This window comes from Myotis lucifugus, unplaced genomic scaffold (assembly GCF_000147115.1).
Source record: "Myotis lucifugus unplaced genomic scaffold, Myoluc2.0 scaffold_11, whole genome shotgun sequence".
NCBI classification, from domain to species: Eukaryota; Metazoa; Chordata; class Mammalia; order Chiroptera; family Vespertilionidae; genus Myotis; species Myotis lucifugus.
In genome coordinates this window covers 5302334-5329925 of record NW_005871059.1, presented here as the reverse complement: position 1 = coordinate 5329925, position 27592 = coordinate 5302334, and the positions used below count along the sequence as shown (strand labels likewise).

Sequence of the window (27592 nt, the reverse complement as noted above, 5' to 3'; positions counted from 1 at the left end):
GACAGCCTAAAACTGCTTTCATGGACTTTGAACAGCCTTAGGCAGATAAAAAGCATGTGCTGCTGCCTGTGGTATAGTATATACAGGGGTGTGCAAAAGTAGGTTTACAGTTGTAGTACAAATAAATAATACAATAATTAATAAATAACAATACAAGAATAAAATCTGTTTCGCATATTCACAACTGTAAGCCTACTTTGCCCCCTAGACCTCATGTCTCCCTCTCCCTACGTTTTATATAAGAATCATTGCCATAGTGAAACAGTATTATTTGTGTGCGTTTCATGTCCCAACTCAGGGTAACACAGAAAGATGAAAGTGATTCAGAATCAGGAGACGTGGGATTTCAGTGCATTAATTTTAGACCACTTCTTCATTAGTTCTCAGAAATGGCTGTCAAAAACATGGATGGTTTAGAAACTGAGTTTATTCGATAATTAACAAGAGTCAGCCTGGTCCCAGCTGCCTCAGTCATTCACATTTCCCGGTGTTTTCTGTTTTTGTTTGGTTCTTGAGTACCTTTTAGATGTCTATGCTGTGTGTTGATCATGTTCGTTCCTTAGGCTTATCAGGCTCGTCTGCATTACCTCAGCCGGTTCATTAAGAAAACACCCGATGGCGAGAGCGTGCCTGGGACTGTGTCTCTGTCAGAAAGCCTTTCGCGAGGAGAAGAAGGTCAGTGAGCCTGCCTCCAAGGCCTCAGGGCCATAACCCCTTTCAAATGACAGGCAGCAAGTCATGCTTGGTAAAAAGAAACCATGTCAGGATCTGTTTTCTTATGGATTATGAAAAGTCACATACAATCCTATAAAAGATAGATAGTTATTTCTTTTTCATCAAGCATATGTTTACGTTTCCCATCAAGTGGATATGATTTTCTCCACTGACTGAGAGATGAAATGAGAAGTAAGGGTCTGACCTGGCTAGAAGTAGCAGTATGCAAACTTGAAGATAGACATCCTGCTATAAATCTGGCACCTTTTCTAATCACCATAAACATGAATAATGGCAGTTAAGAATCATAGCTATAAAGTCAGTGATTGCCTTGGACATGGAACTGTGGAATGCTAATTATTTTAATACTCACGTCAACCCACTGATATATAATATTATTCTCAACTTACCAATAAGGACAAAGACCTATAATTATTTTCTCAGTAATTTACTAAATTCACAAGATAGCCAGGAACAAACCCAGCATGCAGACAGAGCCCTCCATCAGCCCATGTGTCTGGTATCTTCTTGCCAATATGTGGTTGCCTCATTCACATCCCAAAATATGCTTTCCTACTTTCACATCTTCAGGAGAATAATTTAATAATTGTTACATAAATAATGTTTTGTAACTTTTCTATAAACAATCTGAACAGTAAATATCACCCTAATTCTGTTATCCTGGGATGGAGCCTGTTCAAAATGCTTCATGTTTAGTATCTCACTTTAACCTATAGCACAAACCTTTAACTACGACACAAACATTACTATTTCCATTTTACAGATAAAGAGACCAAAGCTCGGAGAGTCATCTTATTTTTCCTAAGTCACATACATATAAAAAGTGACAACACTGGGATTTAAAATATTTCTAACTCCTAAAGTACTTACTCCTCTAATTGATGAAGTTAAATAATATTAGGAATACAAAGGTGAATAGAATACAGCTCTTGTTCTTTAAGCTCTAGATTATGATTATTATTTAAATGTATTACATTATATGTAAAAGAAAAATTGTTGTCCTAGATGTTTGTTAAAAATGGCAAGGAAGTCTTTATTCAAGACTATTGCAATAGGAGTCAGGGCTGTTGCAATTGGGAGAGAGATTGAATTCAACTCTGAATATTACAAGGTCAAGTGGGGATTTATAGCCAATAGTCAGAGAGTAGAGAGAAAATACTCAGAGGAACTTGGATAGGTCTCAGGGGTCAAGGAAGAGGAACTTGATTAAGTATCAAAGATGGGAGAAAGAGAAGCTTAATTGGATATCAAGGGTAAGGGCAATCTATAATAATAAAAGAATAATATGTTAATTAAACCAGAAGTCCTTGCAGACAAAGCTGGATCTGCAAGGGAAGCCCAGGTCCTGGGTGCCAGAGGGAAGCTGATGCCTGCAGCCAGGGGAAGGAAGGCCTACTCTTGCACGAATTTCATGCATCAGGCCTCTAGATCTCAATAAATGGGTTTAGCAGGATTCTTTGCTAAAACTGGAATTCTTTTTTTTTCTCTCTTTTTTTAAAATTTTGTTTTATTGCTTAAATTTTTACAAAGAGTATTACATATGTCTCTTTTCCCCGTTCCCTACCCCCCACCTTCCTCCGGCCTCCCCTACCCACCAGTGTCTTGTGTCCATTGGTTATGCTTATATGCATGCATACAAGTCCTTTGGTTGATATGTTACCCCCCACTCCAACCCTCCCCAGCCTTCCTGCTGTAGTTTGACAGTCTGTTCAATGCTGTTCTGCCTCTGTATCTATTTTTGTTCATCAGTTTATAATGGTCTTTATTATCCATAAATGAGTGAGATCATGTGGTATTTTTCTTTCACTGACTGGCTTATTTCACTTAGCGTAATGCTCTTCAGTTCCATCCATGCTGTTGCAAATGGTAAGAATTCCTTCTTTTTTATAGCAGCATAGTATTCCATTGTGTAGATGTACCACAGTTTTCTAATCCACTCATCTGCTGATGGGCACTTAGGCTGTTTCCAAATCTTAGCTATGGTAAATTGTGCTGCTATGAACATAGAGATGCATATATACTTTCTGATTGGTGTTTCTGGTTTCTTGGGGTCCTAAGCCAAGGACAAGATCTAGTGGAGAACAGGCCTCTGAGGAGCTTGATCTTGTCATCTAACATTCATGCAATAAAGGCACAAATCTCAGTTCTACAGCTTAGCAAATTTTCACATATGTATAAAAATTCAGATCAAGGTATAAAATACTTAATACATCCACAAAGTCCTCCTCATTCCCCTTCCCTGCCATTTCCTTCTTCAGAGTAACTACTAGTCTGACCTCTATCACTAGGAATTAATTTTCCCTGTTTTTGAACTTCATATATTTGAACTCACACAGTATATGATGAGAGGTAAAGAAGATATGGGTGGCCAATTGGAGGAGTGTGAGCATAGGCCTAAAGATACTCAAATTCAAGTTATTTAAACACTGACCTCAAAACAAAATATCTATGAGGAAGATTTCTTCCCATGATTTGTGATCATTGCTTAAGCCAAGCAGGGCTGGGAGGTCAGGGATTTAAAAAGTGTATTTCCATGGTCAGATTTACATTGCAGACCCCTGGTGACTTTTAAAAGTATGCATTTAAAGGGTGAAAGAATAGAGGTGGGGAAACCATTCAGGAAAGTACTGCCACAGTCCAGGTAAATTCATATAGTATATGCATCCTATATGTCTTGATATTTATCTCTTCTATTTCTTCTTGTGTCAAGGTTAGTAAGTTGTGTTTTACAAGAAATTTATCCATTTTATCTATCTAAGTTAAACTTCCTGGAAAAACTTGCTCTAGGGTTGCATCAATTTTGACAATACTGATGCAACCAACATTGACTCCTGATTGTCTCCCTTTTATTTCAACATTTCTCCACACTCTTGAGCACTAACCTATTTCATTCAAAGCAGAATATAACACCAACTAAAACATATGCAACAGATAGAGGGAAAATGTCTGCATAATGTGGAAGTTGTGGTAGGTCTTCCAGTTTTTCCTGGGCACAGAGATATGGAACAAGGGCAGTAGAATTATAGCTTTAAGAAAAAATTTTTCAAATTTTGCAGCTTCACAAGAAAGATCCCTTTCCACCTCTGTTTTCCTAGTAAGACAATTTTAGCACACAGGGCTTGCTCTCTAGAAAGAAGGGTCCCATCTACTCATAATTCTCATGTGGGGCAGGCAGCACTTCCTCCAGCACCTAAGAGAACAGCAGCCCCAGTAATTCAGAAATCCCCTTCCTATTTGTAACGTCTCACCTCCACAAAGCTTTTGTTTTTATGTTACCTTTTGATATCCTGAGGCAGCTTCCAGGCCCAATGGCTGCTCAGGTCATCCATGTCATCTTCTGACGTGCCAATGGTTATTTTTGCTAGTGCTCTGGTTTAGAAGTTGCAAAGCTTTCAAGTCTTTTGCCCCAAACCTGTGCTCTCATAGTCCTGTTACTTTTTGCATATGATTTCGTAGAATGCAAGTTTTTTGTCAGTAACGCACATGCCATGTTGTTAATAGAAACAGCTACAAGTTCTGCAAAAGAGCCAGAAACAAAGATGTTGGAGGCCAAAGAGTCAATACAACAGGGGAGTGTGCTGTGGAAGAAGTGGCAAATGACCAAGAGCTTAAAGGATCTGACCAAATCCGTAATGGGTGAGATGGGAGGGAAAGAGGACCATGAGCTGCGGAAGGATGCCTGGAGTGAGTATCACACTTGTGGGTATCACTCTCGTGGGTAAGATAAGTACATGTTTTGAAAGAAAAATCCTGGAACATATACTAACTTTAAAAAATGTGATGTTGAGGGTTATGCCATAGAAAAGTTTGTATTTTAAATGCACAGATCTTCATTTGGCTTATCAGAGTTGATAATCTGCTTAAGAATCTGATTGTTTAAACACTTATCCTAAAAATAAAAGTAAGCAAATATTTTTAAAAAGTAGCAGTTCTAAAGTGTGTAGTTATACCTGAAAGTAAAATTGTACTAATCACAAACACATTGTCACCAAACACATCCTTCTTGTTTTCTCTACAGTAAGCTACAGGATAGATTTTCTTCTTTTCCTTTTCTAACAAATTTTAAGTATTTGGTTTCTAAAAGGTTGGAAGAAAGCAGTTAAAAAAAAAGAAGAAGAAGAAAAGAAAGCAGTTTTCAGTGGCACACAAGCCACACTGACTTGGTTCATTTTTGTGTGGCATTGATTTGCATTTATTTACTAAAATGAACCTAAGCCCTTCATGGATGGTGTTACAGAGAGATGTCTGCACATTCCTGGCTTCCGGGGGAGTGGGCTTGGAGGACCAGAGAGGATTTTCCCTAAGCAGCTCTCAGACTTTCTATTGTTAAAAGGCTTGTGTCTTGGCCTGCTCATGGGGCCCAAGTTCCCTGCTCCTTCCTGAATTGGAAGCACTACTTATGAGTGAGGGGGGCTGCCTGCTGGCCACCTCCAGGGTTCTGTGATCTTGGCCCATTTGCCTCACTGAGGCTACATCCTCCAGTGACACCTCTGTCAGTAGTAAAATCTCACTCTTTTGTTCTCTACTTGTTAAGAACCCAGGCAAGAGAGGAAAATGTTCTGGAAGGAAGCATCTTCAGAAATGCCAGCAATGGTTCTCTTTTCAAAATTGCTGAACCAGTCTGAGATTTTTAAAATTAAACACTTTATGACTAAAACATGCGCTTAAATGATTTTCACTGTAAAGAAGAAAATTCAAAGACTCCTTTATCACACTACAAAGAGATACTGAGAGTTTTGAACCCGTATTTTGAAAGCAAGCACTCATTTAATAGGTAATGCGCATGGTAGTGGCACTAGGACATATCTATCATTTCACATTAATATTCAATTGATAGAGTGCTTTGGCGTATTTATCGCAGTTGAGCCTCTGTGAACTAGATAAAGCATATATGGTATCTCTGCCTTGGAAACGAAGGAGATAAAATGATGACTCACCCAAGGAGAGGAAGCTGGTAGAGTTTGGATAGAATCAACACTCAAACCCTAATTCTTTTGATTCCATAAACTTTTCCCCCACACTTAGTTAATTTAAAGACCTATAAAATGAAAATAGAATTAAATTCCCATCTCAAATGGTTTATTTATATGCTAATGAGAAACTCTTCCAGTTGAAAAAAAATGGAATGTAACCAGAGCAGCCTGGATAACAGTGTCCTCTGCAGTCAGAGTGTAGATTTTATTTTTAATCCCGAGCCCCAGACCAGGCTTCAGTGTCAGTTCTCCTGCTGCTCATTTCTTCACGCTTTTGGCCATTAGTCTTCAGACATTTGCCTTCAAGTTTGCATAACTGTAAAAGAGTGTACTTTGGGGTGAGGAGGAGGGGTCAGCAAATAGGGAAGAAAGGTAAGAAGAGTAAGCAGGAAGGGAGGATCAAAGTAGCCTGTCCTAAAGCAAAAATTTCTTTAAAACATTCTTAAAAAATTGGTGTTATAATTTTAATTTAACATAAAATGGTAAGTTTATTTACACACCATCAAGAAAAACTATGTTGTGTGGTTGCAATACATCCTAACCCTCTGAAACATTGCCATGTGCCCACATACTGTGGTTGTAGAAGGAATCCTACTGGAGACCATGGGTCTGAGTGTCAGCGGTTATCTGGAACTTGCTGTTACTCCACCTCTGCTGTTGGTGCACCACAAATTGGCCCTCATCCCTGGAAAAGCATTGCCCATAAGATATTATATGAACTGCATCCAACACGGCCAGGGGTGAGCCTGAGGAGGGGTGGTGAAGGATTAAAGAAGACAGACAAGAGAATACAGTTGGGGCCAGGTAGGATCACTGTGCCTGGATGAGGAAACAGTGACACGCCTGTAAGCTGAAGCTTTATTTTATAGTCAGATCACACAAAGCAAAACAAAGGCAAGATGTTTACAATGTTCTTGCCAGTTTCAAATCTGCTTCTTTCCTGTTGTTGCCATTCTCTCAACTCTATCAAGCTTTGTTTAGGCAACACTTGCTGCACTCCCCACAGCCCATACATCCCTTAGCTACCTAGGACTGCACGGTTGGACTTTAAGGTCAAGCTTACAACCATAGCCTTTTGGCTATAATTGTGCTGGGAGGGCTATGCCCTGTGAGAGCTTCATGTGATATGGCCTCTACCTTCCCATCAATATTTGTGACTCCCTAAAGCGACCTTATTCTTGCTACTTTCTATTTTCATATAGTAGGTAACTTAGAACAACTTGCTTCATAATGAGAGAGGTCATGGAAACAATATCATTATGGAATTCACTCCTAAGCAGTCTTCTTCTACACCAAGCCATCATCAAGGCCAAGAGCCTAAACATTGCTTTCAATGTCCCTTTTATTTCTGGGGGCCTCTGAAAAGTGCCTCTTCCAGAGGTTGGACATGATCACTGTCTTTATTCTAAAACCTTTTCTTCAGACCACAAAATCAGTCAAGCCATGACTTTTAAATACTAATTCTCATACTACCTGTCATGAAAGTTGTCTCTGAGTCTTTTGCAAACTGAAACTTTGTAAAATACAATAAAATGACCCAGTGATAACCAATTGCTGTGAAATTATTCTTATGCATAGTCACTTTCAGATGGAGGATGGTACACACACACACACACACACACACACACAAACTTTGAGCAGCACTGTTCAGAGGTTCAAGACTGTCATACTACATTCACACTTTGTTCTGACACAACAGAGTTTTGTAGGTTAACATGAAGATTTCTCTGCCCATTTTCTACTCTCTGAGTTTAAATATATATTATTTGGCTGGATTTAAAAAAATCACAAACAACTAATTAATCAGAAAATAGTTTCTTTCCAGCCAAAGTCAGCAGTTGGTATCTTATAGAAATAATTCAAGTTAGAAATGCCAAAAATACACCCAATATTAATATGGTAGATATGTAATAAGAAAAGCAAATGTACTTTAGAAACCTAAGATCCCAAAGTAACTATGATGAAAAAAGAAAAGTTAGTGCTACTGGTTTTTAAAAGAGTCATATAATAAAATTTTGATACTTTAGGAATCTTTCATTTAATGTTATTAAATAAAAAAATGATTGAATTTATGTTTTAATAATGGAGCAGATTTGGGATTTGTATTATTATGTTTTATTTTCTCATGTGTACATGACTGTATTTTTTGGAAAAAAACTAAATAATGTATTTGGATGCTATTTTTTATATTTTTAAAAGTTTACATTAGATTATATTTTGGATGAAAGATCACTTTTAACAAGTTGTTAAAAATTAAATGCTTGACAATATTTCTGGAGACTATTATAACCACATGTTAAAAAGCAAGGTTAAATAGTCAGTGTGTGTGTATGTGTGTGTAATGGGGAGGTGCGGGGGGGGGGGGGGCGGTAAGACTTCTTAAATGGTGAATACTTGACATGCCCTCTTCCCAAAAAGCAGCAATAAGGAAAAAAATGGCCAAAAAACATTTCAAAACTCTGAAGGCATACAACAAAGTAAAAAATGTTTATTAAAAATAAGAACAACAAATAAATTTTCTTAATTGAATTAGTTTTCTTTTGCTGCTGTAACAACCACAAACTTGATGGCTCAAAACAACACAAACTAATCTCTTATAGTTCTATGGGGAAGAAATTCTAAAATGTAGGTGTTGTCAGGGCTGCCTTTTTCCTGGTGGCTCCAGGGGAGAATCTGGGTCCCTTTGGGTACTGTGATGCTGGTCAAGGCAGGCAACTAATCAGTCAAAAACTGAACAAGGAGATCAGGGTAATAAAATGACCATAGTGATTTCAGCCTACGGTGAAGAACAAGGCAGTATGGCCATTCTAACCACCTATATTCAATACTTTGAAGGAAGTTCTAGCCATTTCAATAAGAAAAAAATAAATAAAATACATCCATATTGGAAAGAAAGAAGTAAACTGTATTCTCAGACAAACTGATCCTGTATATTGAAAATCCTAAGGGATCAGAGAAAAAGAACCAAGAATATCATTTACAACTAATAAGTGAGTTTAGTGAGGGCACATGATATAGATTAATATACAAAATATGCTTTTATTTCTGCATATTATCAATGAGCAATCAAAATTAAATTTAGACAGTTTTAATCACAATAGCATCATTAATGAATATATGGAAATAAATTTAATAAAAATCAAACATTTACATACTGAAAGTTATAAAACATTGCTGAAAAAAAATTTCAAAGATCTAAATAAAGAGAAAGGTAGTCCATGCTTTGGATTAGAAGATTCAATATAGTAATATATTTATATTTAATTCTCTCCAAATTGATCTATAAATTTAGTGCTTTCCCTATTAAAATCCTAGTACATGTTTTACACAAGTTGATAAGCTGACCTCTAAATTTATATCTATAATAATAAAAGCATAATATGCTAATTAGACTCGATGTCCTTCCGACATCCTTCTGGACAAAGCCACAGTGGGCGGGGGCCAAGGCAGAGGCAGCTGCCGCGGTGGCAAGGGCTGAAGCTCTTGCATGAATTTCATGAATCAGGTCTCTAGTGGAAATATAAAAGGCTCAAAATGACCAAACTAATTCTGATAAAGAACCAAGGAGGAGGATTATGACTTTATGATTTCAGAGTTTATTATGAAGCCAACAATGATCAAAGCAATATGACTGGCAGTTTATTGAAAAGTTAGAAATAATTTTACCATTTCTATTACATGAAATGTCCAATAAAGGCAAATCTATAGAGACACAGAGTAGATTAATGGTCGGCTGGGACTTGTGGAGGAAATGGAGAATGACTGTAAAAGGGCGTGAGATTTTATTGGGTAATAGAAATGGTTTAAAAGTGGATTTTGGTGCTGGTTGCCCAACTCTGTAAATTTACTAAAAAGTACCGAATTATACTTTTTAAATGGGCAAAATTTGTGGTGTATAAATTATAGATTAGTAATTTTTTTAAAAAAGAAACCAAATGGACTAGAAAGATGGAATATTATTCAGCCATAAAAAAATAAAATCTTGCCATTTGTAACAACATAGATGGACCCAGAGGGTATTATCCTAAGTGAAATAAGCCAGACAGAGAAAGATAAATACCATATGATTTCACTAATATATGGAATATAAAAAAATGAATAAGAAAAACAAAGCAGAAATAGACTTATAGATATCAGAGAACAAACTGATGATTAGCAGAGGGGAGTGGGGTGGGGGAATGGGCAAAAAAGTGATGGGGATTAGAAAGTACAAACTTCCAGTTATAAAATAAGTTTCAGGAATATATTGTAGAGCATAGAGTCAATAATATTGTAATAACTATGTATGGTGTCAGATGGGTACCAGACTTATTGTGGTGATAACTTCATTAGATATATCCTATATAATAAAAGCCCAGCAACCAAAGCAGTGGAACGACCAAAACGACCAGAAACCAGGGCGCTCAGGCAGGCAGGCGAGTGGTTAGGGGCGATCAGGCAGGCAGGCGAGCAGTTAGAAGCCAGCAGTCCCAGATTTCGAGAGGGATGTCCAACTGGTGACCGGAGGGATCAAGCCTAAACCAGCAGTTGGACATCCCCCAAAAGGTCCTGGAATGTGAGAGAGTGCAGGCCAGGCTGAGGGACCGCCCCCGCCCCATGCATGAATTTCATGCACCAGGCCAAATAATATATATATTATATATATTATATTCTTAGTTTCAGGTATACTATGTTTTATACCTGAAACTAATAATATAATATTGTATGTCAACTATAATTTAAAAATAAATATATTTTTATAAAATGGTCTGGAAAGGCTGATAGTATCCTAGATTCTGAAATTTTTCTTAACTCTGTTTTTATGGGTTCATATTGGTCTATAGAGTAAAAAGATCCTACTAATTTGACATTCACTGTTTATCTATTGTATGTTGCCTACTACACTGGGCTAAAAATTTTTTGAAGATAGAATACTGTGCCTTAAACATTTTTATGTTCTACCCATGCATGCTTAGTATACCTTTCATATATAAACCAAGTTCTTTAAAATGTGGGTCATTTAATTTGTTTATAATGTAGTTTCATAACTTAAATGACTTCCTTTTGTTCCCACCTTCATTTACCCATAATTAGAATAACATTTTGTTATGTTTTTATAGATTATATTCATTTTGTCATCTTTTTATTTAACTGTGAGCATAGTAACATCAGTGAAAGATAAATATAAAACATTATTATATTTTAAGGCATACTAAATCACATTAAAATCATTACATAAGGCAAGTCCAATCAATGGTTGTTTTGTTAACAGAAAATGTTATCTTTCATTAAAATAATATCTAACACTCATTTAGTTAATCATTGTTGATTTTTTTGGAAGTTTAAGATTTTTTTTTCAACAGGAATGACTACACGATCTCAATCATTTTTGGAAATGTCTCCACGACTTATTCAAAAGGCGCTAGGTCTAGATATAAATCAATATGTACGGTAAGTTTTAGTAAACATAATTAATGTAGACATCTGTGTTTGTAGAATTTTGGGTATACTGCTAATAGGCAGTTGTTAAGTGAAATTTGAAATTAAATGCTTAATATATTTTCAGTGTATTTAAATTTTTAGAAGTACATGAATTTCAGTGTTTTCTGAAAGATTTAATGTGCAGCTTGATTAAGGTGAGTTGAGCTACAGAAGATTCTCACCATACCTACTGCCATTATTTAGTTAGATTCAGCTTCCTTAAGAACTACATAATAGGATTAATATGGAGCTAGTTACTCAAGCATATTTGTATGTTTGGAAACATTTTCAAAATTATTTAGCTGCTTAAATTAAAAAGGAAGATCTGAAAAATAGGCTCATATTTTCAAACACCAGTTTCACAAACATCTTATCAAATGGTGCATCTGATTATACTGATATTTTCCTAAAATAATTTTCTAAAATATCAGTGATTCAATGGATGGAACAGAGTCCATCTAAAAATAATGGTTTATGATTTCTATTCCATATTTGATTTTATTCAGACTACCATACTGTTACGATATTAAATTATTTGAGTTCTAAGATAAAATTCATTTTAGAGTTCCCAAATGATTTAATTCTCTCTTTTTTTAATTTTAATTTTTTTCCATCTCCATTTATTGCCTCTCTTTCAATGTTTCTTATATCAAGGAAAACAAATATTGAGCCTTTGCTGCAAACAGATGACCTGAATCAGCAGCAAGCAATGCAAAAGGCAGAGGAGGTTCACCAGTTCCGACAGTACAGGGCCAGGATCCTTAGCATTCGAGACATTGAACAAGAAGAACGGGCTAAACTGCAGGATAAAGGCCTGGAGATGTATGCAGAAATGTGGGTGAGTTTAAAAATGCATGGGTCACAGTCCACACATTCTTTTGCATTGTGTAAAAGGTGTCAGAGTCATAGAGTACCTGGGAACAAAGAAGTCTTGAAAACATTTCGTTCCCAACTTCTCAGAAAAGATGGCAAATTGATTATCCACACTAATTTCAATAACTCCCTAAAATCCCTCTACAATGCCACATTGGGAATCAGTCCACGAAGTAGGAAGAATGGGAGAGAAGACAACAAAATGTTTGTGAAGTTGGCAAACAGCTGATGAAGATTGATTTAACAGACTTGAGGCAGCCAAAACTTAAGCTTGCAGAAGAAAAGAAACATGATCAGTAACGTATTTTTCTTCAGATAGGAGGAAAACGTACCAATCCTCAAGGGGTTACTGACACATATTAAATGTAATTTACACTAAACCCTTAAGATGGCTCTTTCCATATTTTTTTTTAAATGTCACTGCTATTATCCTGTACTCGTGCAAATAGTTTAGCCAAACCAATTTTATTATGGTAGATACAGTATTTTTCTCTCACCTTGTAAAACTATGGAACATTTCTTGAAGAATTTAGCAATGAAAACAAAACCTTTCTAGAAGCTTTTCTTATAACCAGTATTGGTTCGTTAATCATTCTTTCATTATATCATCTTGAAAGAGTAAACAACACATTGCACCATTACTGTGGCCATGCTGTCAGAAATGCAAGTGAAGTTAGGAATCACTGCCTTATTTATAGCCATTTCATAATCCATTTCTAGACTGTTACCTGGAACTGACATTAAGTGTTCATGTCTACAGTTTTGAAAATTATTCTTCTTTTCTAAAATATTTATTTTAATGTTTCTAGTTTCCTGATACTTTCCATTTCCACAGTTTATTCACTCAACAAATATTTCTGGGCAGTTTTGTACCAGGGACTCTCCTAAGCATAAACAAAAGAGATAAACCCCTTCCTGCCCTGTGGAGTTCAAATTCTAGTGAGGAAATAGATGCTTAAATATAAACACAACACCTAAGTACATTGTATACTCTGATGGAAAGGGATAAGTGTTGAGAAAAAAAAAGTAGACTAGGATCAGCGCACAATGGTTGTACTAGGTGTGTTTGAAGAAGCACAGTGAGAGCCTGTGCCACAGGAACAGTGAACAGAGGGAAGTGACTGGAGAAGAGGTCAGAGACAAAATGAGAACACAGGGCTGGGGAAGGTCATCATGTAGGACTGCAAAGGCCACCATAAAAACTTTAGCTTTGAGAACCAAGTTGGCGGCGTAAGGTATAGACCGGTGCATGCTGCCTCCCACAACAACATTGAAACTACCAACTATAAGACAAACAGCTATCATTCAGAACCATGAGAAAGCTGGCCCAGTGAAAGTTCTACAACTGCAAGGAAAGAAAGAAGCACATTGAGACTGAGTAGGATATACAGAGGCGCCAAGAACAGAGGTACCGAGTTGCGCGCCAGGCGGGCTGCAACTGGATGTGCGTTTTTTTTCAATCAGAAGGGGTTACAAACTCTCGAATCCACTGTGCTTGTTTGGGGCGGGATTCTGAGGTCCCAGACCCCTACAGGGAGAGGCGGGATGGCCTTGCAGTGGGTCAGAAAGCGAGGGTGGCTCTCTCGTGGAGATGCTTGGGGATGCGGAGTCACGGAGTCGTGGAGAGACGAGGAGCTGCGGAGATGCCATTGCTGATTCCTTGAGACCCCACCCTACTCAATTTACATCCCTGCCCAAGCTGTGCCAGTGGCACAAAAGGAAACACCTGCACTTTTGCAGTGTAACCCAACAAACTGCAGATTTCAACTCCTCACACCCATAAGGGACACACTGAAGAAGCAGACTCAGGTTCGGAGGAAGCCGGAGCCAGACCCAGCTGGGCTGGTGACATGGAACCACTGTACCAGCAAATGCACAAACAGGTCCACCAGATCCAGTCTCACATGGGACCCTGGGAGACGGCAGACAAGCAGTCTGTGCACCTAATTGAAAACGAAACCCAAGCAAGCATACCAGATATTCAGCCAGCTAGAAAGCCTGGAGATTTTGTTCATCAAGGAGCCTCCCAACAAAAGACAGAATGCCAAACTTCGTGTTGACCAGTTAAAGTATGATGTCCAGCACTTGCAGACGGCTCTCAGAAACTTCCAGCAGGAGAGACAGTGAGAGAAGCTTCTGATTCACACCTTCACCCCCAACGTGGGATGCGGTGCCCCCTGCGAGGCTGTGATGGCCCCTGTGAGGCTGCGACAGTCCCAGTGAGGCTGAAGTGGTCCTGATGAGGCTGAAACGGTCCCGGTGAGGCTGAGACGTCCTGATGAGGCTGAAACGGTCCCGGTGAGGCTGAGACAGTCCCTGTGAGGCTAAGTTGGTCCCAGTGAGGCTGAGACCATCCCTGTGAGGCTGAGACGGTCCCAGTGAGGCTGAGACGGCCCCTGTGAGGCTGAGACGGTCCCTGCGAGGCTGGGACGGCCCCTGCGAGGCTGAGACGGTCCCTGTAGGGCTGAGACGGTCCCAGTGGGGCTGAAACAGTCCCAGTGAGGCTGAAACAGCCCCTGTGAGGCTGAAACGGTCCCAGTGAGGCTGAAATGGCCCCTGTGAGGCTGAGACAGTCCCAGTGAGGCTGAAACGGCCCCTGTGAGGCTGAGACAGTCCCAGTGAGGCTGAAATGGCCCCTGTGAGGCTGAGACCATCCTAGTGAGGCTGAAACAGTCCCAGGGAGGCTGAGACGGTCCCAGTGAGGCTTCGACAGCCTCTGTGAGGCCGGCGGAACCGAGGGAGCCTCCCAGATGGCTTTGTCGACGTCCCTCAAACTAGCGCGCAGCCCCAAGCACAACTATCACTCGAAGGGCAAGAGGGACGAGAGCAGCTGTAGTGTTGCTTTCTCCTCACTTTTGGTAACGAAATCCTCATTTTAAACATAAGAGAACATATTATTTTAAAAAGCCATTACGTGTCTCCGTACCCTTTCTGAGTAGAGCGTGAACAAGTCATGAGAGACCTTTCCAAACACAGGGACACGTTGCGGATGGAAATTGCTACATTTTCCATGTGTATGACCTTTGACCCAGCAACAAAAAGCATACACCTATGGATGAGGACAGTGGGGGGTAAGGGCAGAGGGTGGGGTGGGAACTGGGTGGAGGGTAGCTATGGGGGGGAAAGGGGGAACAACTGTAATAATTTGAACAATAAAGATTTATTTAAAAAATTAAATTAAATTAAATTAAAATAAAACTTTAGCTTTTATTCTGAGGGAAATATGGAACCATGACAGGATTCCAAAGAGCAGAGGAGTAACATGATCTGACTTCAGTTTTAAAGGGGTTGCTCTGAATATTGTGTGGAAAACAAGTAGAGAAGGGGGCACATGCAAAAAAAGAAAGATCTGCTCATTTCATTGAGCACGTGAGAGGTAACCATAGTTCACACCAAGGTGGTAGGGTGGAGATGGTGGTGAGAAGCAGTTGAATTATATATGTATTTTCAAGATAGAATCAATAGGATTTTCTGTTGGTGCATTACAAGAGAAAGAGAGGAGTCAAGAAATGCTCTTAAATATTTTGCCTAAACAACTGAAAGGATTGAGTTGCTATAAGATCTGATGGTTTGGGAGAAAAGATAAGGACTTCAATTTGGGGCATTTTTATATATATATCTATTATATCAAAGCAGATATTTTAGTTTATCTATTAGACAGTCATGTGAAAATTGTATTGAAGTTAGATACAATTGGGAGGGAGATATGGGCTAGAGATTACAAAAAAAAAAAAAGGACCCATCAGTGTATACATGAAATTTAATGCCATAGGGTTAGATGAATGAGATTGCCAGGGGATGAGGACTAAGATCTGAGATGTGACCACTTCCACATTAAAAGATGAAGGAGAAAAAGAGAAATAAGCAGAGGTGACTGGTAAGGAACTGATAGTGAAGTGAAAGGAATGTTAAGAGGGTGTGATGTCAAAGAAACGAAGTGAGGTCCATTGATTCAGGAGAAGAGAGTATGGTTAAGTAAGAATAGAATCAAGAAATTATCTTGGATTTAGCTATATATAGGTCATTGGTGCCTTTGATGAATACTGTACAGTTTTTTTGAAGTGGTAAGAATGAAAGCCAAACTGACACTAACAAAGATAACCAATGGATTAGGTGATATTATTTGTAAGTATAACTCAGATATACTTTGTCAGGACTAGACTATGTGTGGGGAACTAGTACTTTATTGAGCACAGTTACTGTGAGAGACACACAAGAATGGTACATTTGATATAGATTATATTTGAACTCATTTAAAGCAGATAGCTGCTTTGCCAAAATTTCTGCCTATTTAATTCTTAACTTTTTATTTTCCTCCTATTGATGCTTTTATTTACTATGCTGTTAAAATCTCATGTACCCTTTTTACTATCTCATGTTGTATGTATTGATAAACATTTGAGACCATTACTAAATTTTCATCTTTCTTCAGTCATTTCCCCCATGTATCTACTGGCATAAAGAAAGGATCAAGGTCTTGCATTGTTGTGCTTGTTTGTTTGTTTGTTTTCTGGGACCAGAAGCCTTTTAGCAGTGGGTCTTATTTGACTGAGTTTTTCTTTTGAAATAGGACTCCTTAGATGATGCCCGTCAAAAGATCTTCAATATTCGGGAAGAGTATAGAAACAAGATGCTGGAGGCTGAGCGCCTGAGGTTGGAGGCTCTGGCTGCAGAGGAAGCAGCATTGCGGGCAGAGACAGCAAAGAAGACCGCCTCACTCCATGATAAAGACAAGAAAAAGAAAGGAAAGAAAAAGTAACCAGGAGATACCCAACACCACCTTTCTTCTGAAAAAGGAAAACCTACTTTTCATTATCTATAACTTTTCCTGTTGACAAAAAATATAGGAAGTTAAAAATTAAAAGTTTTCCTACCTTAGAAATAGTTTCTGTATTTTAATGTTAATTTGATAGTTTTTCTCAGGAAGGTTTATTTGAAGTCATTGGGAGTTTAATTTTTCTAATTTCAATAAAAATGCCTCAAGTAGATAGAATGTGATAAAATGTATGTCTCACTCCGAATTGCTCTAGTTTTAGCTAATACTAAAACAAGATCATAAATGAGTCAACAGAATTGCCTTTGAAAAATTCAACGATGAGAGAAATGGCTCTTGTTCTCAGAGAAAATTTCGTCTCTAACTTTAAAGACTTTACAATATTAAAAAAGAAAAGTTTCAGACTCGTGCTTTTATTTTTTAAGCTGAATGTCAGTAAACCTCCCTCACTGGGCAAGAGCTATTGTGAGTTAAACTCATCCAAAGTGTTAGAACTACGAATCGTAGCAGTGAGTCATGGTAACCCAGGCATAGAGAATGTGATCACAAACATGTCTCTTGTCATGTGTACCCACATCGTATTTTATGTAAGACAGAGAACACGTTCTCGTACGGTTGTTTTAGGAAAATATGAGTGGGTAACTGAGGCACATAGAAGGAAACTGACTTTCCCAAAAGCATACTTCCAAATCATGACTTTCTCAGACGAGAATTTTAACCAGTCAAAGCTACTTCACTGTGATAGGTGATTTTCACTTTTTGCATTTATTTACATTTTTATTTTTAAAAATTAATTCTTTATACATACATGTAATTTTGCCTAAAGATGCACACACATGCATGTTTTCCTCTATTACTTTGTCTGTACTTTCCTTCACAACCTATGATCCTCCAGCCCTCTAATATAATACATAATAACCTAGTATGAATGTTTCTATATTTTTCTCTTATTTCATATAATCATATATCAATATTTTACATAATATTATCATTTGTTTTATAAAATGTCATTTTATTATGCATGCTGTACTGGTTCTTGATTTTTTTTTCTTACCAAATAATACAAAACCTGAGTCAAACATAACTTACTCTTTTTAAATGCTGTGTAATATTCGATGGTACAAATACATCACAATTTATTCAGCTAATTCTCTATTGATGAATATTTGCTTTGTTTGTAGATATTTGCCATACAGGCTATCTACTTAAAAATGTGTGTCTTTGTGTATGTGTGTGTATCAGCATATTAAAGTATTGACACTGGTATTGAATATCTCTTCAAGTTAGATAAAATTCAGCTGCAAAAATATCTTATTCTTATAATGAAATGATATACAGGAACCCCTAGTTTCTGAAAGTTCAGGTTATTTCCATTTCACTTTATGAGGGAGAGAGAGAGAGAGAGAGAGAGAGAGAGAGAGAGAGAGAATAGAATATTGTTCAACCATGAAAATCAGAAATTTTCTGACAACTTCAATAACGTTTAACTGACTTCTAGAAATCAAGTTTTCAAAAAAAATAATAACAATAAGCAAACAAACAAAAAGAAACAATGACTTCTAGTCTCAAGCCCCCTTGTTATATATAGACTATTTAAACACATTAAGACGTTGCATAGTGTTATATGTTAACTGAAATTTTCCTAGTGTCTCTCTCTTTCATTCAAAGGAAACCTTTGTATCCATTGTCTCTAGGAAATAGAGGGAGAAGTGATAAAAAGAGCCTTGTAGTTCTGGAATTTGCCTCTGAAAAGAAACTGTGTGTCCCACTAGCACCCCCTCTCTCACCCTTCAGCTTGGGTCATATCCCAGATGGGATTATTGATAGCAGATTAATGAAAGTTTCCAATGACCTTTACAGAACATTTCTGAAATTAATATTATGAAGGAACTTTGTTTCTAGCTGTTGTTATAACATCTTTTGCCTAGTAAATTATAAAACAGATTTTATTCATGTCAATTTAGGTAGTTTCCAACCACAGGTGTGACTTCATGGAATAGTTTTATTATGTATTGAAGGCTTTGCATATACATGTACTTAGAACTTTAGGTTAAACATCCTTGTTTTTGGTGTGGGCACAGATGGCAATATCACCACACAGGAAGCCACCTTTAATACATTTTGTTATTTTAAAATTTCACTTATCTAATCAGTAAAACCCTTTTCCATCTGGTATATAATATAATGGCACTTCTTATTTTCAATGTTTATCAATTTTTTTTTATTTCAGAATTAACAATTCAGATAGCATATGGATGTCTCTTTCATTCTACTGTTAGTGGTTGATATATTTAGACAGATACAAAGAAACCTAGTAAAAGTGATATTTGCCTTTGTGGAAAAGATTCCAAAATTAATATGTTACATAGCAAAGACTGATTAGTTAACATTTAAATTACTAAATAATATAAATCATGATTATAGCTTGTTAGTGAAATTGGGCAAAATTGGTTAACATCTCTATAATATTTTACAGGTTTGAAAAGAAAATTTACATACCTTTTTCACTGGAAGATTAGTTTAAACTTGTGCAAATGGTCAAAATCATATTAGATATAATAATCTGTCCATAAACCATTCCATTGTTTAAAAATAGTATGATTCAGCCCCGCCGGTACAGCCCAGTTGGTTGAGAGTTGACGCAGGGCAGGAGGTCGCCAGTTTGATGCCTGGTCAGGGTACATGCCCAGGATCAATCCCTAGTAGGGGGCGTGCAGGAGGCGGCCAATCAATGTTTCTCATTGATGTTTCTATTTCTCTCTCCCTCTCCCTCCCTCTCTCTGAAATCAATTAAAAAAATTTTTAAATAATGGTGTGATATAAAATTGTTCCTATGTATTTTTTCCTCAAGGAACTTTAATGTTTTCATGTATTTCACCTGGAACGTAGCCCAGTTTTAACTCAGTTGCTTCTGGAGTAGCATATGCCCAAAGTCTACATATTTTACAATACGATATCTAGAAAACAACCTTTGGCAAATGATACTAACATTTTTCTAAGAACCATCATTTCCTTAGCAAACCATCTGAAGTCATTGAACTATTAAAATAATATTCCATGAAAACAGTGTTTAGAATATTTAACTTGAATTCAAAAGCTGCTTTCCAATTATAATTCGCATAAACTCCTTATAGTTGTTGTTTTTTTCCATTTATCAACATTTAAGTCATCTTTGGCTTGATAAAGACAGAAAGAAAGCAGGGGAAATCCAAAGTTTTATTTGTGGTTTTCAGATGTGATAAAAAAGTTATTGAAAGGAAGTTAAAATTCATCATGAGGCTGCTCATATGTCTTTTGCAGATTTCGATAACCCTTGGCCTCAATACCCTGGATGCTTCAAATTTGGCTAAGCTTTATTTCTTCAGTTGTGCCATGACTGTTTAACTAGTTTATCACTTTAAGACCATTTATAATACTTTGTATAAAGATTTTATTTATCTGTTATATAATGGGTTATAGTCTCCTTAAGTGCAAGAACCATATCATAATTGTCATATATTGTGCATTTTAATTTCCCACTGATTATAGCATGAAACCTCAAAGAGTAGGCTCTCAGTAGATTATAGTTGAATAAAATACACTATTTGTATTACTTGGGCTATTAGGCTGATGCTAAAATGGGTCTACATAAAAGCTTATGTTAATTTTCTTTTTTCTTTCTTTCTTTCTTTCTTTTTTGTTTATTTTTGTTGTTGTTGTTAATCCTCACCAAAGGATATTTTTCATTGATTTTTAAGAAGAGTGGAAAAGAGAGGGAAAGACAGAAAGAAACATTGATGTGAGAGAAACACATTGATTAGTTGCCTCCTGCATGAGCCCGGACCAGGGCCCCAGCCGGGGAGGAGGCTGCAACCAAAGTACATGTCCCTGACCAGGATCAAACCCAGGACCCTTTGGTCTGCAGACCAATGGTCTATCCACTGAGCCAAACTGGCCAGGGTGAAGCTTATGCTGATTTTCAAAAATACATCAGATTGGCCTCAAGTGAAAATATTGAAAAATAAAGTTTACAGAGCTTAAAAAAAAGATTCACACCCTTGAGAGACTGTGATAATACCAGATGGCAGGTATTTTGCAATGTTCACAGAAGACATGTGTCATAGTCTAGTCGAGACAGCTTCATTTTTCAAATAGGATCTTAATTTATACACTCTCTTAAAGCAAACAAGGAGTTCATATCATGCAATTAAAGTGAGAATGTTGCAAACTTATGGCAGTATATATCTTTTACTGATGTCTTTGGCCAGAAGATTGCTTTGTTTTTTGCCCATTTCCCCACACAAATCCAATAAACAGTTGTAGATCAGAGAATAATCAGTAAACACTCTCATTCAGAAAGGAGACACTGCTTCATAGCAATTCTGAAATTCCTCAGGGGCCCCACCAAGAGTAGGGAAGATCCTTAGTCAGGTCTGCTCTTGTACTATAGGACCTCTCTGTTCAGTTGATCTCCATGACCCCTGGTTCTGTTTTCTGAGGATTTTTGTCTGTTATATGTTTTGGCCACATCTGAAGTGGTTGTTTGAAAGTATATCTTTTTTGGAAGCTGATTAGTGCTTGTATCCTGATTCCTCAAAATTCATATAAGTATGTTGTGTGTAGACTCAATAAGTAAGAGAATGATTGTCACCATAATGTAAATATCAAAGGCAGTTAAAATAGGGGATAGCAATAATTTCCATTCTTACCTCCCCAGGAGTCCGTGGACACTGTAATGGACATTGCTGGCTCTGCCTGCCCTGAATACCCTCTATTGTCTTTTGGTAGCGGCAACAAAAAAGCTGAAGCTGAGTCAATATGAGCATCTCAAAAGAGACTCTTCATTCCCTTAGCATCTTCCTCACTAGTTGTTCTGCCTAGTAAGACTTTTCCTCAAATATATGAGTTACTCAAATATATCACCAGTGACTCCCCCCTTCCCTTAGTTAGCTAGAGTTTGTTTCTGTTAAATAGGACCAAAGAATCATAATTGATACACTCAAACCTCATTTTGGATTCTACTTCTTGAATTAGTTCCTATTTGAGGAACTTTGAAATTTAGGAGACACCTTAGAACTTCTCTAAGAAAATTGCCTATACTCCAGGCAGAGGATCTTAACCTGGGGGCTTGGGGGGGGGGCGCTTTAGGTGACACCTGAGACTTCTGCAAATATATATATATATATATGAAATCTATAACTTTAATCAAATGATTGAAGGAGTCTGTAACTCATAAAATTTTAACAAATACTACTCTAGAAATTTATTTTATTTTCAGTTTTCAATTTGCACAAGGGGAAGTAAAATGGTAAAATACTTTGTCCTAGTATAAATTATTTTTTCTTTGGAGAAAGGCTAATAGCTAATAAACTTAGAGAAACTTATTTGCAAATAAAGCTGCTAAAATTAGGATAAATCTGCAAATATAACATGAAAATTATTCCGAAGAAGGTTTTAAAATGTATTGTAAATTGTTTGGTTTAAATCTGTCCTCCTTAAAAAGACTGAGTTGGACATCTTATGAGTTTTGAACCCTTTCCAATCCCATGTTTTTAAGATTCTGTCTTTTTTTGGGGGGGGGCGGGTAGAATGGCATTTAAATAGAAAATACTGTGTGGTGTCAGAGCTCTGGGACCGAAGTTATTAAGGAAATAAGAGCAAAGAGATTCAGCTGGAAGGTGTTCAATTGAGAAGTAAAAGTGGAGCCTGCTTCTGCAGTAGAACTGTCATGCGGAGGGTCAAGTACTGACGTGTGTACAGATACATTGGCAGGAGTTAGTACACTGGCCCAAATGTTGCACTTGGAAATGTCAACATGATTTTTTTATTTAGCAAGCAGATCTCTATTTTCATAGAAGTATTAGATAGATACAAACACAATGGCAGAGAAAATAAGGAGGGTTCAAGTAGGGAGAAACACCGAGTGCTGATTCAAGTACACAACGTTGCAGACGTTGGTGTTATATAAGTCTGGTGGGATAATTAAGGGAAAGGAGTTTCATCTCCAGGCAGTTCTCAGTAGAACTCAACATCCATCTCAGTGTGCATCACCACTAACTAGTTAAAGACAGAACGTGAAAAGAACTGCATGTGATTTACAAGGGAATTTGGAAGGTCAGTATACTTAGTCAAATTGGAATTTAGCTTAGACTCTATTTTTGTCAAAGGAAAAATAAAAAAAAAGTTTAAGCATTTTAATAAAGCATAAGAGCATTGGTTAACTGGGGTTGTGGCAAATATTTTCTAGCCTCTGAAATTTCTGTTCCATTCTGCATACGGGGTCATGGGCTGCTCTTGTTATATCAATATCTTTTTGTGTAAATAAGCAGTTGCTTATCTATTTGTTTTGTTTTGTTTAATATCTCTTTGATAGAGCCTTACTTCTAGTCTTGTCCTTGCTCCTCCCCATTAAGTGCAACTATAAACTCTGGATGCCTCAGATAATCAGAGAACTCTTGAAAACGGTAAGAAGGTGAACTAGTTTTGGGCCCCAGAACTGGAGAAAAAGCACAGCAGCAGTGGGGCAATGTTCTTCCCCCCGCACAGCAGAGGTGGTCCACCCAGACCCATTGTCTCCTGATCACCAAACTAGCAAAAGAAGGCAGTCAAGGACGGTTATTATTCTCTCAGTCAGAATGGGAGTCCTGAGAACATCATGTGAGCTGACACCTGTAGTTCTTGTAAGGATGGTCAGTTGGGGGTCCCACCACAAATGAGCAGCTGGAGGAAGCATTATCCTTCCCTGCGGGGTCTGCTTCCCTTTATCAATGAGATTCGGAGACAGGTCAGTGGAGCTAGGAGGGACCTGGTCGAAGAATCATCTTTGTCCCCTTGGGCCCAAATTCTCTAGAACAGTGGTTCTCAACCTTCTGGCCCTTTAAATACAGTTCCTCATGTTGTGACCCAACCATAAAATTATTTTTGTTGCTACTTCATAACTGTAATGTTGCTACTGTTATGAATAGCAATGTAGATATCTGATATGCAGGATGGTCTTAGGCGATCCCTGTGAAAGGGTCATTCGACCGCCAAAGGGGTCGTGACCCACAGGTTGAGAACTGCTGCTCTAGAACATAAGCCCTAGAATAGCTATTGACAAAGGAAGAATGACTTTATCCAATACTAAGGCTAACTTTCTATATCCTACTCAAAATAATGTGGTATTGGCAGCATGATAGACAGTAGATCAAGAGAACAGAGTAGTGAACCTAGAAAGAGGTCTGCACAAATATGCCCAACTAATATTTGAACAAAATGAGAATGGTAATGTCAACGTCCTGGAGATGACATTATAGTATAGCAGAAGGCAAACTATGTGCTTGAAGAGGTTAGGGTTTGGGGGTTTTAGAAAGCAATGTTTTTCTTGCTTTCTTCCTATGTATGAATGGGACTGACAAGGACCAGGTGGACACTGGTAGTGTCTTCTGCTGTCACAAGCAGTGAGTAGTTCTGTGTCCTGGCAAGAGCTCAGTTCCTGGGATGATAGTGACGATACATGATGACCATGATAAAGAACCATCTGAAATGGGGAGATTTTCTTAAAGTCTCAAGAGAAGAATGAATTCTTTTTGGACTTTCAACCCACATACCTATATCCCTGAAGCCTCAAGGACTTGAAACTTACCCTGTTATTGAAATCAGTACATGAATCCTAGCTTTCAAAGAGAAAGCAGAGCTACTTCATTTGCGTTACTTTCCAAGTGGCTTTTCCCATCTGTCCTACTTTATTTTGGCTGGAATTGTGTGTGTTACAACAGAGTGGAGACAAGTCAATTATGAGATAACTTGATGCTACATTTAAGGATCTGTTGAAGTGTGAAATGATTCCCAAGCCTCAGATACAAGACTGAGTAATGGAGCACCCAGAATAACTTCTAATCTGTGAGAACCAAAAATCAAGGAAGGCCATGGGGAAGAAAGTTTGATAGACTTCAATTCCCAACAAAATTAAAGTCCATTATGGAAGTGTTTTCATGAACAAAGCATGGAATGAAAGCTATGACTTTATACATCTTCAGTGATTCAGTGTTCTTACATTTCCCCCATATTCTTCCCTTTTAATTTTCATCTCCCTTCCTTCCTCCTCCTCATAATCATGAGGAGATGTGCATTTGTTTGTATTTCAAGGAAAAGGCCTGTTTGCTCCATGCTCTTTGAGTATCTCATATATAGACCACACTCTAACAAAGAATGTCATCACTGGGTTGATAATCTAAGTCTAGTTTAGTGTTACATTGTTTTCCCCGAATCCACATTAATTTATCTATAAGGTCCCTCTGTCTCTGGTGTGGCAGTGGACAAGGTTGGACCATCACATTCTGGAAGCTCCCCAATTTCCTTACCCAACCCCAGTTATCAGCCTCCCCAAACAGCAGATAAGTTGAAACCATGAACTCAGGGTTTCCATAATAAATGTTCTCATGATCAAGACTTTTTCTATAGTCAAAAAATAAAAACAAAAGCAGAGACAGAAGCAAGAATTAATAAATGGTTGGTATTTTACACCTTATGTGAAAAAAAATATATAGTCCATTTATCTTTTAAAAGTACAGTACTCAAAATGAAAAGACCTACTTTCCCTAGGAGTCCAAAACTAGAGAATTGTCGCCATCAGGAGTGTGAAATAAAGCCAGCACCAGGCCCAGGGATCCATGGTCCGTTCATATGAACATTTACTCAAATCTACACATTTATTCCAATTTTTAAGGAAAAGAGCAGCTGTGTGGTATCGGAAAACCTATTTCAAAGGTTCAGCACACATGATACATTTATTTTAATTTTTTTTGCAAAGTGAATACATATTCATTTAAAAATAAAATTGCACTCTGGCCTCTGTGGCTCAGTTGATTGGAGTGTTGCCCTGTGCACCAACAGATTGCTAGTTCAATTCCTGGTCAGGTCATATAACTAGTTTACAGGTTCAGTCCCTGGTCTGGGTGTACAGGAGGCAGCCGATCCATGTTTCTCTCTCCTCTCTTTCTCTTTCTCCCCTTCCTTCCCCTCTCTCAAAAGTCAGTAAAAACATATTCTCAGATGAGGATTATTTTTTTTTAATTTAACAATAAGATGTATACAAAATTATAACGATAGCTGCAATGTGTAGGTTATATTCTGTGCCTGGTAGCTAATTATTTCACTTAATCATCACAACCATGCTGTGAAGTAAAATCATTATTGTCTTTGATATTCAGGTTAAAAAAAGGTGAGGCAAAGGAGTAGAGGCATATGTTGCCCAAAGTTTTATAGTTAACAAGTTAAGGGACTGGGAAGTGATCCTTAGCTCTGTGTCTCAGGATTTTAAAACTAATAACTAGCATGTTATATAAGCCCAGACATCATCACTATTAATAGTGTCATTCCACATCATTTTTACAAAAATGACGTTATAACATATCATATTCAGACACTTGCTTTTTTTCACTCACCAATCACAGATAACCTTGCACATCACTATGCATAAATGTTGTCAATATGTTCATGGCCTGCTTAACAACTTTAATTCATAACTGACACTGTGAGACTAAGTGTAAAGTCATTAAGTTGAAAGGGAATATATCAATTTTAATGGGAAAGATTGACTCCCTTCACCCCAACCTAAGATACCTAAAACAATTTTCACAGAGAAAAAAATAGATTAAATGACAACAAAACCAAGTGTGTATAAGCAATGAGAAATAATGTGAGGAAAAGCAAAATGAGTTGTTCTATAAGAGCAGTAAATGTGATAATGTCATCAAGGTCAGTGGACTCACTGAGGAGGGCGAGATGGTGAATGGTGAGGAGGAGGGGGTGGAGGGGAGGCACTGGGAGGAAGACTGAGAAAGATTAGGCAATGGATTTTCAGCCAGGCATTCAATACCATATATTAGTAGAGTAAACTACCCTAAAAGGTTTCAGAATTTTTTTCTCTCCTGCTTAGATCCTCTTTTCTCCCACCCATCCTTTGCTTCTTGATTAAAGTTGATCTCACTCTTGTTTCTACAACATTTACTTTGTCAATTTGTGAGCCATATAGGGGCTCGTGGTTACTTGAAGATGAAGACTAAACACAAGAGTGGGTGGAAACACTTGGAAATAAGAGTGCATGTACGTGAAAGACCAAGAGCCTTAGTCTTGCTGCTTTATCCCTCTTGGTCTGTGCGTCCATATAAAGGAAGATGTCTCGGGTTCAGAAAAATGTAACAACAACTGAAATTTGTCCCACATCTCTTCTCTGCACATAGAAATTGTGTTGAGTAAAAAAATAAAATACACTTGGAAACAAAAAAAAGAAAAAGAAAAAGAAATTGTGTTGAGTAAATGTGGAACATGTCCTTGCCTAAGATTATAAAGTCAAATATTATTTTTTGATTATATTTATTTTGTATGTTTTTAGGTGAAAGCATTGTTACTAAAAAAAAAAATAGTTACCCAAAAAGTGGTATAAATTTTCAAAAGACATTATGGTCAAAAGTTAGTAATTAAATGGTCATTTTGTGAAGTCTACAATTTTGGTGGCATATAGAATCACATAGAATGGATAAACTCTGAATTGTTTAACCAGTTCCCTATTAAGAGATATTAACCATAGTGTTTAAGTGAGCCTTCTTAAACTAACTTTATGTAGATCCCCTGATATGAAATTGCTGAGTTACAGAACAGATATATGTGAAAGGGCGAGGGCTAGGCCCTCCATCTTGCTCCAGGGTAAGGGCTACGCCCTCCATCTTGCCCCAGGGTAAGGGCTACGCCCTCCATCTTGCCCCAGGATAAGTGCTCCATCTTACCTTGCCCCAGGATAAGTGCTCCATCTTACCTT

At 37.6% G+C, this 27592-nt stretch overlaps 1 protein-coding gene across 1 annotated transcript in view; it reads left to right on the top strand.

Moving 5' to 3' along the window:
• The window catches only part of ADGB (androglobin), a 109029-nt gene extending 92201 nt beyond the window's left edge, over nt 1–16828 (top strand). Inside the window, exons 32-36 of the mRNA XM_023750094.1 lie at nt 564–675; nt 4237–4419; nt 11051–11138; nt 11823–12006; nt 16612–16828. Of these exons, the coding sequence (XP_023605862.1) occupies nt 564–675; nt 4237–4419; nt 11051–11138; nt 11823–12006; nt 16612–16800 (756 nt within the window). The 3' untranslated portion in view covers nt 16801–16828. The remainder of the gene's footprint in view (nt 1–563; nt 676–4236; nt 4420–11050; nt 11139–11822; nt 12007–16611) is intronic.
• The last annotated feature ends 10764 nt before the right edge of the window (nt 16829–27592 follow it).